This window comes from Neovison vison, chromosome 13 (assembly GCF_020171115.1).
Source record: "Neovison vison isolate M4711 chromosome 13, ASM_NN_V1, whole genome shotgun sequence".
Taxonomy (NCBI): Eukaryota; Metazoa; Chordata; class Mammalia; order Carnivora; family Mustelidae; genus Neogale; species Neogale vison.
Window position 1 is genome coordinate 19,998,903 of NC_058103.1, and position 13,309 is coordinate 20,012,211.

Here is a 13,309-nt window from a genome sequence, read left to right on the forward strand (position 1 = left end):
GAACACAGGATCAGTAAGAAGTGCTATACAATTTTTAAATAAAGAGATTACTTCTTTCACTTTAATTTCAGGTATTGTGTTATCAGAAACTATTATAGAAATAGACTACACAGTGGTTAACAGATACATTTCCAACCTAACAGCTTTCGTGAACAGGCTTTCTCTCAGTTCATATGACTTTTATGTCTCAGGTGCTGGACGATAATTTGGGTTTAAAACCAAGAACTTCCTAAATGGGATGTTATCTTGTTTAATAGAATTTATTTTTGTTGTGGAAGCTATCCATAGGTCAACTTAATAAAAGGGTAATCTTTTTTTTTTTTTTCAAACACAGGTTCTTAGAATTCTTATAAATCAGTCTTCCAAGTCTGCATTTGAAATAGCCTCACTGAAAAGAAATTTAAAATAAATAAATAAATAAATAAATAAAATAGCCTCGATAATGTAGAACCGATATTACTATACTCGTACCTTAGCAAGAGTCTACTACGTTAAAAAAAAAAGAAAAAAGAGGCAGAAGGATACAATCAGTGTTTCAGTATCTACAGGTCCAAAATGTTAGTAGAAATAATACTGGCAATAGCATTTTGGAGTAACAATGGGCTCTGTGCTAAATATTTAATATGCATTAAAATTAACATTAACATGCATTCTTCTTCTTCTTCACACTAGCGGTTTGAGATAGACTAAGTTGTCACTGCCATTCTTCAGAGAGTTTCAGAACTCTCACCAAATTCATAGCTAGTAAAGCTACGGAACTGGGATGCCAGCCTGAGTAGGAGGGACTCCAGTGGCAAATCTCTCACTCAATAGGTCAATGAAAAACTCCACTTAACATTCCTTATTTTACAACACAGAATGATATCCAGGGGCTTCTCATCTCACGTGGGCGTATGTTGAAAAATAGAATCCATAGCCTTTCAGAATCAAATCCATTTCAGATAAACTAGGGGGGAAAACGTCCTACTTAGAGATTCTCATCTTATTAAAAAGCCCCTTTGAGACCCTTGAGTTTCTCTGGAGTCTGCTCCCCGGGTCTTTGCCATGTTTGTCTGCGGCTATTTTTTCTGAAGGTGGACAGGGACTGCAAGCTTCAGATTTTTGTGCTACATGAACACGCTGCTTTGGCACCAAATAACGAGGTGAATATCATTCACCAACTAATTTAGCGGGGGGAAGCATGATTTTTCCGTATTAGGTGAATTTCTCAGCAGAGAACTAGAAAAATGCAAATAAGAGGTAAAGTAAGGAACCTAAATAGACATGAAAGAAATTCAAGGAAATGGAGCATGGTGTCCTCTCTCAGTCTGGCTCTTTGGTGTCATTGGTTTGGTATTTTTGTGACTTCTTAGACTCAAATATCTCCAGAGAGGCAAAGGTTGGAGCCACATTGAAATTTCGTGCTGCTCCTGTTTTTTTTTTTTTTTTTCAGATGACCCACTGCATTCACCATCACCTGCAACATTCTCACAGTTCAGAAAAGTTCTATTAAATTTTTAATACACTGTCTTTTTCGATGGCAGAGAGCCCCTTTTGCTGGGTATCAGCCCTAGACACATGAATTATATATCTATAAATACACTCATAAAGCAAAAAAGCAGGGCAGCCTTCAGGGCTAAAATAGACCTTTTATATCCCTAGTGATCTCTCTAGTTTAAAGAAAAGCACAACCCTGTCAAAAAGGGGTATATGTTCCTGATTTAAAATGCTAACGTTAAGGAATATAGATAGTTCTTATTCCAAGCCAAAGAAAAATTGGGGGAATGGAATAGGGAATTAGGGTGTGGATGGCCTGCAGTGCAGGGTTTCTTCCTGTAACCCCCTATGATTCTAGGCTTGTTGCTTCAATGAATACTTTTATAAGCATAGACATCTGGTAGATCCCTGACTCCACAGTCCTTGGGCACTGAAAAAAACGTATCATCCGCTGTTCCAGCATTTCCAAGGGAATCATTCTACATTAAAATAAACAAACATGAAATCTTAAATAGCTCTCTATAACCCAAGTTACTTCTCTTAAGGATCTAATCATGGGAGAAATGTATCCTTCATCTCCTCATATCAAAGGATGTGTGCCCTTGGAACTCCCCATGACACTATAATCATCCTAAATCTTAAAGATGGAATTTGATATTAAAATTGATTATACATACCAACTCACACACCTGTCCCAGGAACCTTGTGCATTTATACATCTCTAGAATTTTCTATCTCATTTTCACTGTAATTCCCTTTTGTAACAATGCCCATGGCCAGGCTGACTTCCCTTTAAACTGAAGACTTTCTTTAGTATCTTAAGACGCCAGGAAAGGGAGTAGACTATAAATGCTTTTCTCCCTTTTCACTGATGAACCTACCACCAGAATTGGGGCTCACTCTTCCCTGGCAAGGGGGTTCATTTATTATTTTTTTTTCTCATCACTGCTGCCAGGATTATTAACAAAAATGGCAAAAAAAAAAAAAAACCTGAATCTTAGTCATTTAGACAGGTCCTTTTATTTAAACTCTGAAATAGCAGTGTGCCCATGATTTTAGCTTTAAAGTAAAGGTCTTATCATGTCACTTAAGGGCTCACCAATCTTTTAGAAGCTTTTATGAACTGGTGAGTTTTATGTCTCTCCACTTCATTATGAAAATAATGGTTTCTACTCATTTTCTTTTAATCCAAGAGAGGTTAAAAGGTCGTTGAATTGGGAAGTGAATAGCAAAGGAAAGGGGGGGGCAATTCAACTGCAGATTGAACAGTTTGTGGATTTTGTCGACTTTTGACAACAAAGACACTGCAGAAGCTTTAGCTAGGATTGGAAGAAGAGGGGGGAAAGGAGGCAAATTTAAGACACCAGTTGGGTGTCCCAGATGGTACACTAAAATTGCAAAAGAATGCCACTGTGTAATTATGAAAGTGGTAATCTTAATCTCACTTGAGGGACACCAGCACCCTACTTAACGATTTGCCTTTATGTTTAAGTGTTTTGTACCAGGCTTTTGACTTTTAGCAGAATGATATTCCTTGTCCTTTATCCCAGCTCCCCCTCTGCTTAATATACATGGGGCAGATTTTTATCATTGTCCTAAGGAACAGAGGACTCTCAGTATTTATGCCAGAAAAGAACACACAAGCTAAACTTTTATTCTAGGTGAGATGATGGGTTTAAAAAAAAAAAAAAAAAGTCCTGTCTTGTTCTCTGAAGGAAAGTGAAATCATCCCTGAGTAATCTCTAGGGAACCTTCAAACACATATCATAGGCCTTCTCTTCTCATCGTCCTTCTTGTCCTTAAACACTGCCTTTTTCCATGGGTCACCTTAAATATTAACACTTGCCACACACCCTTTCCCCCCCGCCCCCAGAAGAATAAGGTGAAAAGTAAACTCAGGGTTAGTTTTAGGATTGGCTTCCCTTTAGGGAACTGTGCTCCAAATTCCATTTATAAAAACTAGCAAAAGTTTTATATTATTCATTAAATATGCTGCAAGATATATGAATTATATATGTTCACAATGTAAAACAAAACAAAACAAAAAAACCTCACAGTGGTCCAGTAAAGCAAATCTGAAGCTTTGACAGATTTGCGAAGATCATTTCACTCAGTAGCTTGAAACTCTTGAGTCCTAGAAGAAAGCAGCTTAGGGTTAGCACATAGCCCAAAATACCATCTTGAAATTCGCAAGTTTGTGTGTTATTTCCCTACATATGGTAACATTACCAGGTAGGACAGAGATGACCGCTTGCCTTCCAAAGATACACATACATTATGTCCATTACTGCCACCCTCCCCAACTCCATTTCTCTCTGCATAACACAATGTTACTGGCTGATTCTGGAGTAAAGCATCTGACATGGGAACAAACGGCTCTTCTCAGGTGCTCTGAAGGTATGCTACAGCCTTCCTCCTGGGACACCCTTCTCTTAGCCCAGCTGCAATCGGGGCCGGTTAGACGCAGCAGTTCCAACTGAGGCACAGGAAACATTTTTAAAAATATAAAGTATTGGGACACCTGGGTGGCTAAGTGGGTTAAGCCTCTGCCTTTGGCTCAGGTCATGGTCCTGGGGTTCTGGGTTCGAGCCCCATGTCAGGCTCTCTGCTCAGCGGGGAGCCTGCTTCCCTTCCTCTCTCTCTCTGCCTGCCTCTCTGCCTACTTGTAATTTCTGTCAAATAACTAAATAAATAAATCTTAAAAAAAAAAAAAAGATATAAAGTATGGAAAGCCGAGCAGGAGAGTTCTCATTTGTGAGTCAGTCTTTGTAGGAAGAACCTGGAAAGACCATGTAAGCTCAAAGGCTGGTCCACCTAGAACTTTGCAGTTGTGAGACACAAGTCTGACTTTGTCACCGATAAGGGGCACTTCAGCAAGAGCTGAACATCTATCTGACAATAGATGTTCAAACACCAACCATCCCGTCAGGGCAATTACTGTGGAGGGCAGAACACACAAGAGCATCACACCTGGCTGAGCGCTTAATGACCCAGCTCAGAAATCATATCCTGTTAGCGACTCACCTGTCTGACAGACTGGGACTGGGAAACATTGTGCCGTCCTTGCTAGAGGATTTTTCTTTAAAACAGCTGGAATACATTTTTGGAATAAATTCAATGAGGAGATAACTGTGACTTCCGGAGATTCTTTCTCTGTTTGAAAAATAACACTGTAAAGAGACCTCGATTATCTTGCTTACGTATATGAGTAATAAACGTGGCCCTACAATTAGGTGAGTAACACCCACCACAGAATATTTGTGGTACCCATGATTCGCAACACCCTATGATTTACTGAACCACTTTGAACTTTCCTTCCTGGCCTAGTCCACATGTTTATAAGTGCGATAACTCGGGTCTGTGGGTAAACCAGTTTATTTTTCCCACTCTAGATAAAAATCGCTGGTTTTAATTTTTTTAAGATTCTATTTATTTATTTGAGAGAGAGAACAAGGAGGGGCAGAGGAGGAGGGAAAGGGAAGCAGACTCCCTGCTGAGCCAAGCACGGAGCCCCGAAAGGGGCTTGATCTGAGGACCTTGAGATCATAACCTGAGCCGAAGCCAAACGCTTAACTGAGACACCCAGGTGCCCCAAGAACTGCCCATTTTAAAACCTTCCTTGGCTAGCTCTACGTTTCTGAATCTAAGTTTTCCACAAGGCATGGATATCTAGTCTGGGTATTTTTAAAAATAGTATCCAGCTCAGCGTATATCGCATAGAGCATCAAAGCAATGCCTGAACATAATATGAGATCAGTGCCAAGTGGGTTGTCATTTAATGGGGAATTTTTGGAAAAGCGTAGTCCAAAAGGGTTTGTTAGATGAACATTTCAACCTCTCCTAGGTTCCCCTCACTTAGCATACAGTAAATGAAGACTGAAATTGATAAATGCTAATAAAATTAGCTTAAAGTACTAAAGACGGTCTTTTTTGTTCACGGATCTTGATCTCTGGGACATGGAGAAATGCATCACGCTCATCCTCACGGGAGCAAGTAAGTAGAAACCCAAGAAAATAATAAAGAAATGCTAGGGCTCCCGGGTTAACCACATGCATGAACGCACGGACACCCACAACTCTGATAGCCAGTCAGTTCTCGGCACCAGGAACACGGAACGTCATTATCTCGTGAGCAGATCCTGGAAACAGCGTACTTGAACTCTAGCTAAATAATTACTTGAGAGTATCTTTAACACCTAGGGATTTCAGATTTTGGTGGCAAGAGGCATATAATGGGCTATAAGCCAGTTTAGAATGATCAGGCTACAACAAGAAAGGATCCACGTACGGATCCAGGTCATTCTGTCGTAATTTCTGATGCCTAGCCTATGCAATAGAGTCACTGAGAATGACGAGGAATTGTGTCTATCTACAAATATACTAATTGTGTTTTTCTTTTTCTTTTCAATCCCAGGAGGTGAATTAGTTGTCCCTCTTCTTGTAGAAGACCCTTTAGCTACCCCTCCTATTGCTACTCATGCACCTTCCATTACACTCCCCCCTACCTTCCGCCCCCTCCTCACCATTATTGAGACCACCAAAGATTCCCTGTCCATGACCTCTGAGGCGGGGTTACCTTGCTTGTCGGACCAAGGCAGCGATGGTTGTGATGATGATGGCTTGGTGATATCTGGGTATGGCTCAGGGGAAACCTTTGACTCTAACCTGCCCCCTACTGATGATGAAGATTTTTACACCACCTTCTCCTTGGTAACAGATAAGAGTCTTTCCACTTCAATCTTCGAAGGTGGCTACAAAGCACATGCGCCCAAGTGGGAATCCAAGGACTTTAGACCTAACAAAGTCTCCGAAACTAGTAGGACTACTACCACATCTTTGTCCCCTGAGCTGATCCGCTTCACAGCTTCCTCCTCGTCTGGGATGGTGCCCAAATTGCCAGCTGGCAAAATGAATAACCGTGATCTCAAACCCCAGCCTGATATAGTCTTGCCTCCGTTGCCCACTGCCTATGAGCTAGACAGCACCAAACTGAAGAGCCCACTAATTACTTCCCCCATGTTCCGTAATGTGCCCACAGCAAACCCCACGGAGCCGGGAGTCAGACGGGTTCCGGGGGCCTCAGAGGTGATCCGGGAGTCGAGCAGTACAACAGGGATGGTCGTCGGCATTGTGGCTGCTGCTGCCCTCTGCATCTTGATCCTCCTGTATGCCATGTACAAGTACAGGAACAGGGACGAGGGGTCCTATCAAGTGGACGAGACGCGGAACTACATCAGCAACTCGGCCCAGAGCAACGGCACGCTCATCAAGGAGAAGCAGCAGAGCTCGAAGAGCGGCCACAAGAAACAGAAAAACAAGGACAAGGAGTATTACGTGTAAAAATGACACCACTCACAGTCACGTGAATTTATGACACAGAATTATTTCTATATACATCTAATAAAGACTTGGAAAATGAATTTCACAGACGTCAGAACTGTGATTACTATGAGATGGGGTGTACCATGACTACGGTGGGGAAAACCATTTTTAAAAGGACACACACAAAGATGTACCTACCTATAAAATTCAGCCATGGCTGCTTTGATTCAGTCATCGCTCGGAGACAGAACATTCTCTCTGCCCTGCTGTATCATAAAGCACACACTCTGCGCTCTGGAGCAAGCCAATGGCTCCCCCACTTTCGCAGACTTGGAAGCTTCCTTCTCTTGAGGACTTTTCACCCAAGGTAGAAGACTTCATGGCTTACTTGTTTCATAACTCCAAGTGAGTCTGTAATGATGTTTGTGAAGCTTGACTGTAACGATGTTTTTTCTTTTCTTTTGGTTTAATTATGTAAAAAACAAAAACAAAAAAATGAAAAAAATTAAAAACGAAAACAAACAAAAAAACCCACCCTTATCTGGTTTTGGCCAGTGTACGTGTAACTTTTCAAGATCTGAGGGGAAAAAAAAAATGGCTTTTGGGTTTTTGTTTATTTTTTGAGAATGACTGGACATAAGAAGAAAAAACAAAACAAAAAAACTCAGAAAACGAAAGTAAGAGAGACTATTGCCATATGAACTCAAAAGCTACCATGGTGTTCACTCTACATATCAGGTTGTGGTATTTCTAGAATCTGTTGTTTGTTTCCTATATGATGCTTTGCTGAACACATAGCAAAATCACATGATGGATGATGGCATTGATTTGTAAAGCTGGTCCCTCAGGATCTAATTTCAGATTTTGCCACCCAAACCCTGACCAGATGGGTTGAGGGCTGGTTTTATCAGAGCTACTGGCTTTACTTAACAATATTGTTCCTGTTCATTAGCCCAGCCAAACCGTGGTAAAGGAGAGAGCCCCACAAAACAGAGCCTTTCCCAGGGAAGGGGAAGAGGGGGTGGGCTGGATATGTGACTGACTGAAATGCATGCACATAATAAAAGACAAGACAATACTAAAAGTCTGTTAAAGAATCAAAACAGACAGTAGGGGAGTTCAGCGTGTGATGGATCCACAAACGGTCACACAAGCCAAACGTGGTGACAGAGTGCAAAAGACATAGTTCTTCCCCCGCCCCCAACATGATGTTTTTCATAGTGGTTTAATTTTGTAGCCTGACACTTACGGATAACTCTGTCCTTCCATTCGCTCACGTCTCCCTTCACCCATCTTTTCTAACAAACAAATAAATAAATAATAAATGAATAAAGCTGCTGTGACACACACACAAAAAGGAATTTAATAGTATAATATATATATAAATAAATATATATACAGATATATTTATCATGGAATGTTTGATGGGATGACTGAAACAGGAAAACTGTTCAAGTCTTGAAGTGGAATGAGACTGTTGTTTTAAAAGAAAATAACAAAACAACAAAAAAGTAAACCTTAAAATGTGAAGAAAGTGTGAGTTTTAGTTTTGTCACAGTTAACTGTGTCAAAGAGAATAAACAATCTTCTCAGATTTTGTTTACATATTTTACTACATTTTTGCTGGTATAAATTCCTTAGCCACCTATGTACATAACCGCTTTAAGAACTGTCTGTTCTTTTCTATGGGTTTGTTTCGGTTCGTTTGGTTTATATTCCAGTTGTCTGTCTTTCTTTTTGAAAAGAGGAAACAATGTACAGAAAAACAAACTGGTTGTGTGGCCAAAGCTAATCCCAAAAGCAAGAGACAAAGCAAGACAAACATGCACACAGAAATGAAGTATGTCTTCTGGAGGGTCGGATATATACAATTTCTTTTGTACAGATGAAAACCAATCAGCTGTTTAGATTTAGAAATCTACTCTTGCTGGTCTTTGTAAGTTGCATGAATACTTGATTTTGAGAAATATCTTAAAGACATGGGGCAAAAAGCGCAATCGAAACGATGGTAGCCTTGACGGATGTATATGGAAAGAGGCGTTCCTCATTATCTGATATTTCAATGTTACGAGTTTCGGATTTTTTTGTTGTCATTAAAAAAGACAGGATTATAAAGAGATATCAAAGCACGACTTTAGATAACTTAAATGGCCCAACCTATATGAAGTTGATTATATCTCGATGTCTGTAAAAGATTGCTGTTTTTGGAGTCTTGAGGTCTTGTGAACTGATTTCCTGCTTTCTTTCTTAAAATTTTTTTGAGTAAAAATACATTTGTTATATTCCTTTCAGTGTAAGTTTCTATTTGGACAATTTTATGGGAACATGTGCATTCTGTATGTGAGCTTCTATCATATTCCTGTTGTTTTATGAGCAGACTCTTAAGGAATTTATTTTATGATGTTGTGAAGTTACTGCTTTTTCTTTTTCCTTTCTCTTTTATTTCATATTTGCATTTTCGTTCAAGGATATGCTTAGCAATAAAATGTTCTTCCCCAAACCTTGTATGATGATGCATTTTTATTTTCTAAACATTTGGTAAGAGATCTTACACTAGAGCTAAACATGTCATATCTCATTAAAAGTAAGCTAGGACCATGCAAAATAAAATATTCTAACCAGTTACTAATTCCTTCTATACATTTATTAGAAGTGGCATATTTATGGACTGCACAACCGTTATCTGCCAACCGAGGCATTATTATTTAGATTGCTACGATAGGGTAAGCTGGAGAACACCTCTGAACAGGTAAGATGACAGAACATTGTATTCTGGGAAGTATTATTGGATACTATAAGTTACCAGACATTTTTTAAAAAAAAGTATAAGTATATGCTACAAGTCAACGAACTTCTAACGGTTTGGCAGAACCTTGCTTATATAATGTCTTAAGCCCTGGAAAGCTTTAGATGCCTTCTCTCCAGGTTTCCTGGCATATTGATATATATATTTTTTAATTATTAAGTCCAAAGACAAAATATAAATGAATGCTTACATCTTTACAGCTTCTTTCTAGATTTTTGGATTATAAAATTCTGCAAATATTCACTACAGCTGGCACCTTTCTCATATCTCAGGTGTTCTTGACTTACCAGTTCCCTACACCCATTTACTTTGCCAACGGGATAATACGTCATGAGACTCCACATTTTTTCACCATGATCCTGACATGTCAGTTAACTGAATCAGTGTACTCTATCCATACATGGGTTACCAGTTTTCAAAGAGAAAAGCAAATTTAGTTAACCCTGTTCCTTCGGATTTCATTAGTGGAATGGTTACGCTCTTGACTCTCATGGGCATGGGGGGAAAAAGGCTCAATGATGTCAAATTATGGAAAGTTCCTTTTTCCTGCCTGTCTCAGATAATTTATGTAAACAAAAGCAACATTCATCAATCTCCATATTGTGCCAGGTACTGTGTTAAACGATTTGGATCTGTGTAGTGTGTTTAGTCCCTGAGTGGTAGTTTTTTCCTTATCTTAAAGATAAAGACACAAAGAGCTTAATGACAATTTGGCAAATACACTCCTAATCATGTTATAAGTCAGACCTTGCTGAGATAGACATCAGAGGGGTTTCGTGGAACGGGGAGAGGTACTGAGACCCAACAGGATTGGGCTGGAACCCCACTAGACTCTCACCATGTATGGGAAAATTCTACAGTCTCTCCAAAATTTGGCTTCCTCATCTGAAAAAAAGGACACCTCAATGACCTTGCCTTGCAAGGTAGTTTGGAGGAAAAGTGAAATAAAATGTTTTAATTGTGACTGATACAGAGTAGGGGGCTCAAAAAAGTTATGCTCCTTTATTTCAAGCCCTTTGCTATTCTGTATACAAGAGCTGCCTTCTAGAATTAGAAATCTTGCATTAAATTCCACATTAATAAAAAGATTTAGTAACATGTTGTCAAACAATGTTAGCAAGTCAAGACTAGTTGTAATAGACAAAACCAGTCTTTTCCTAGTCATATATTTGATTGTAAGCATGACTGCAACTAGTAAGTATGTGGCATTGAAATATGGTAGTGCCCATCTGTCTGACAGCACATTTTAATCAAGTGGCCAGGAGTTGGGGTATATAAAGGGAGTCTAGATTAGAGAAAACTTACCAGAGAAGTTTCCAAATAATGGTTAATGTGGTAGATTCATCAAATACTAAGTAGCATTTGTTCAGATACATTGGTTAAAGTTCATCAACAGAAATACTTTTTCTCTGTCGTTCTATGAGGAAATGTTGAGACTACACTATCCCTTTTCAATGTGTTTAACTCTGGCCATAGGCTTTGGAATCTGAAAAGCTTAGTTCAGATTCCTGGATCTGAATCCTTGGCCTATCCTTTACTAGCTGTGAAACTTGGAGTAAGGTGTGCAATAACCCCAGCTTCATCTGTGAAATTGGAATGATACTGTCCTCCCCTTAGTGCTATTCTATTAACTAAATGAGCTGATGTGAATATAAGTGCCTGCTTATAAACACAGTGCCTGGCCCATAACCCTCAAACAGTGATGGCTAATTGTGCCTTTCTAATCATTGGGTATTGTCCTAGAAAAAAATAAACCAAAAGATTCCTTCTGAAAGTTTAGAAAGGGTATATATTGGAGAACCCAAGAGCGATCACTTCATTCTGTCACCTAAGTCAAAATTGTTTTTATTCTCCTACAGCTGAAATCATATTGATTCTTTGAGCTCTTCTTGCATATTCCACCAGATATATGCATAACCCTATAAAACCCATTACTTCAATCAACTCCCCTTCGGTATCAGGTGCATAAGAAAGATTCAAACAGTAGCCTGTTCATACCTCAAAGGACAGTCTTCAATCCCTTCCAAATTACAGCGTCATCATTGCCTTAGACACGCTTTCAAAACTCTGTATTGGGTTTCCCACCATACACTTTCTAAATGCCACTATTCAGTATATAATCCAAGAACCAGTTTAAGCATTTACTCTTCTGATAATTCAACCAACACTTACTGAACACTTCTGCGCCATCCAATCTACTATTGGCTGTTGTTATTTTGTTTCAATGAAGGCTGACAATGGACACAAACCTTTAGTCTGGTGTAGATCCCCACAGGCTAAAGTTCTCCTCACCCTATTCAAGATGAAGTTTGAGGGCGCCTGGGTGGCTCAGTGGGTTAAGCCTCTGCCTTTGGCTCAGGTCATGATCTCAGGGTCCTCTGATCGAGTCCCGCATCAGGCTCTCTGCTGGGCAGGGAGCCTGCTTCCTCCTCCTCTCTCTCTCTGCCTGCCTCTCTTGTGATCTCTGTCTGTCAAATAAATAAATAAAATCTTTAAAAAAAAAAAAAAGATGAAGTTTGAGCTTTCTCCAAAGATATCCAAGCCCTGCACTTGTCCCAGTTCAATTAAAATCTTGATAATTCTGCTTGAAATTGGTTTTATTATTAATGTACTTATTGGACATTGACTAAGTGGTTTCTATATCTTACATCGAGAGACTTAAGGCATATACAACATACCAATAGAATACAAATGACACGACAGCAACTTTTCTGACACCAACAAAATTAGGTGTCAGAAAAGTACAAACTACGTTCTTTGGGGGTTCAGAAGAAATTACTTACGGGAGGGCTTCAGAGAGGAGGTGATATGTTAGGTAAAACTTGAAAACTTGATAAGCAGAGATCAGAGCTACATGCCATTTCAAGCAAAGCACTGAAGTGGAAGTAAGCAGGATCGTTGCATAATTTGGATGGATCCCAGATCGTGGATAAAGTGTATTAAGGTCGGTCTAATGCAAGTTTTTTGAAATTTTGTTAATGAAAGGCAAGAATAATGAGAGAATGTCCAGAGTTTCCCAAGGTCAAGGGCCAGCTATTGAGTACAGAGGCCACAAGCATGTTTGAAGAGAAAGGTAATAACCGATGCATTCGCAGAGAACCTAAAGGATGATCCGAGAGCTCAAGTTTGCATATAGACATATTACTCTGAATGAAGCAAGGGAAGAGTATCCTTTTGATACAACAACAAAGGATAAACAAAACTGACATACTGCAGTGGAGGTGACAGAAGTAGAGACAGGTACAGTCAGCCTCAAGGTTGAAGAGAAGGTCAAAGTCACTGAGCAGAGAGACTCTGAGCACATGGCAGAAGTCTGCTGATGATCCCGTTAGGAAGACAGCCAATAAAAGCATCAGTCAGAGGTCAGTGGTCATTCTCTGGTATTAAAAGTCATACTTTATATTTTTGCAACATTTCCTTTTTATGTCCTGCCTTGAAGTCTAAACCTGTGTTTCCAAATTTAGAGTTCTTTCAATTATGTAATGCTTTCTCTAGAGAAGCAAGCCATTTTATACTTTTTTTTTTTTTTTCCAGAAGCATTTGGAGTGGAAGCTAAGACAGAAGATCATAGGCTGCTGCATGTACCCTACTCAGGCTGCCACAACAAAGTATTATAAACTGGGCAGCTTACCCAACAGAAATTTCTCTCTCACAGTTCTGGAGATCAGGAGTCCCAGATCAAGATCTGGTAGGGTTTGTTTTCTT

At 39.5% G+C, this 13,309-nt stretch overlaps 1 protein-coding gene across 27 annotated transcripts in view; it reads left to right on the forward strand.

Annotated features, from left to right (window-relative positions):
* NRXN3 (neurexin 3) overlaps window positions 1-9,298 on the forward strand; it is a 1,586,092-nt gene extending 1,576,794 nt beyond the window's left edge. For 11 of the 27 annotated variants that reach the window (XM_044230680.1, XM_044230681.1, XM_044230684.1 and 8 more), the window contains one exon: window positions 6,515-9,298. In XM_044230680.1, the coding sequence (XP_044086615.1) occupies window positions 6,515-6,816 (302 nt within the window). In that variant the 3' untranslated portion in view covers window positions 6,817-9,298. Of the gene's footprint in view, window positions 1-5,320; window positions 5,356-5,890 lie in introns of those variants that run through there. The other 16 variants (XM_044230666.1, XM_044230672.1, XM_044230669.1 and 13 more) reach the window with 3 other exon arrangements.
* Window positions 9,299-13,309: the final 4,011 nt, after the last annotated feature.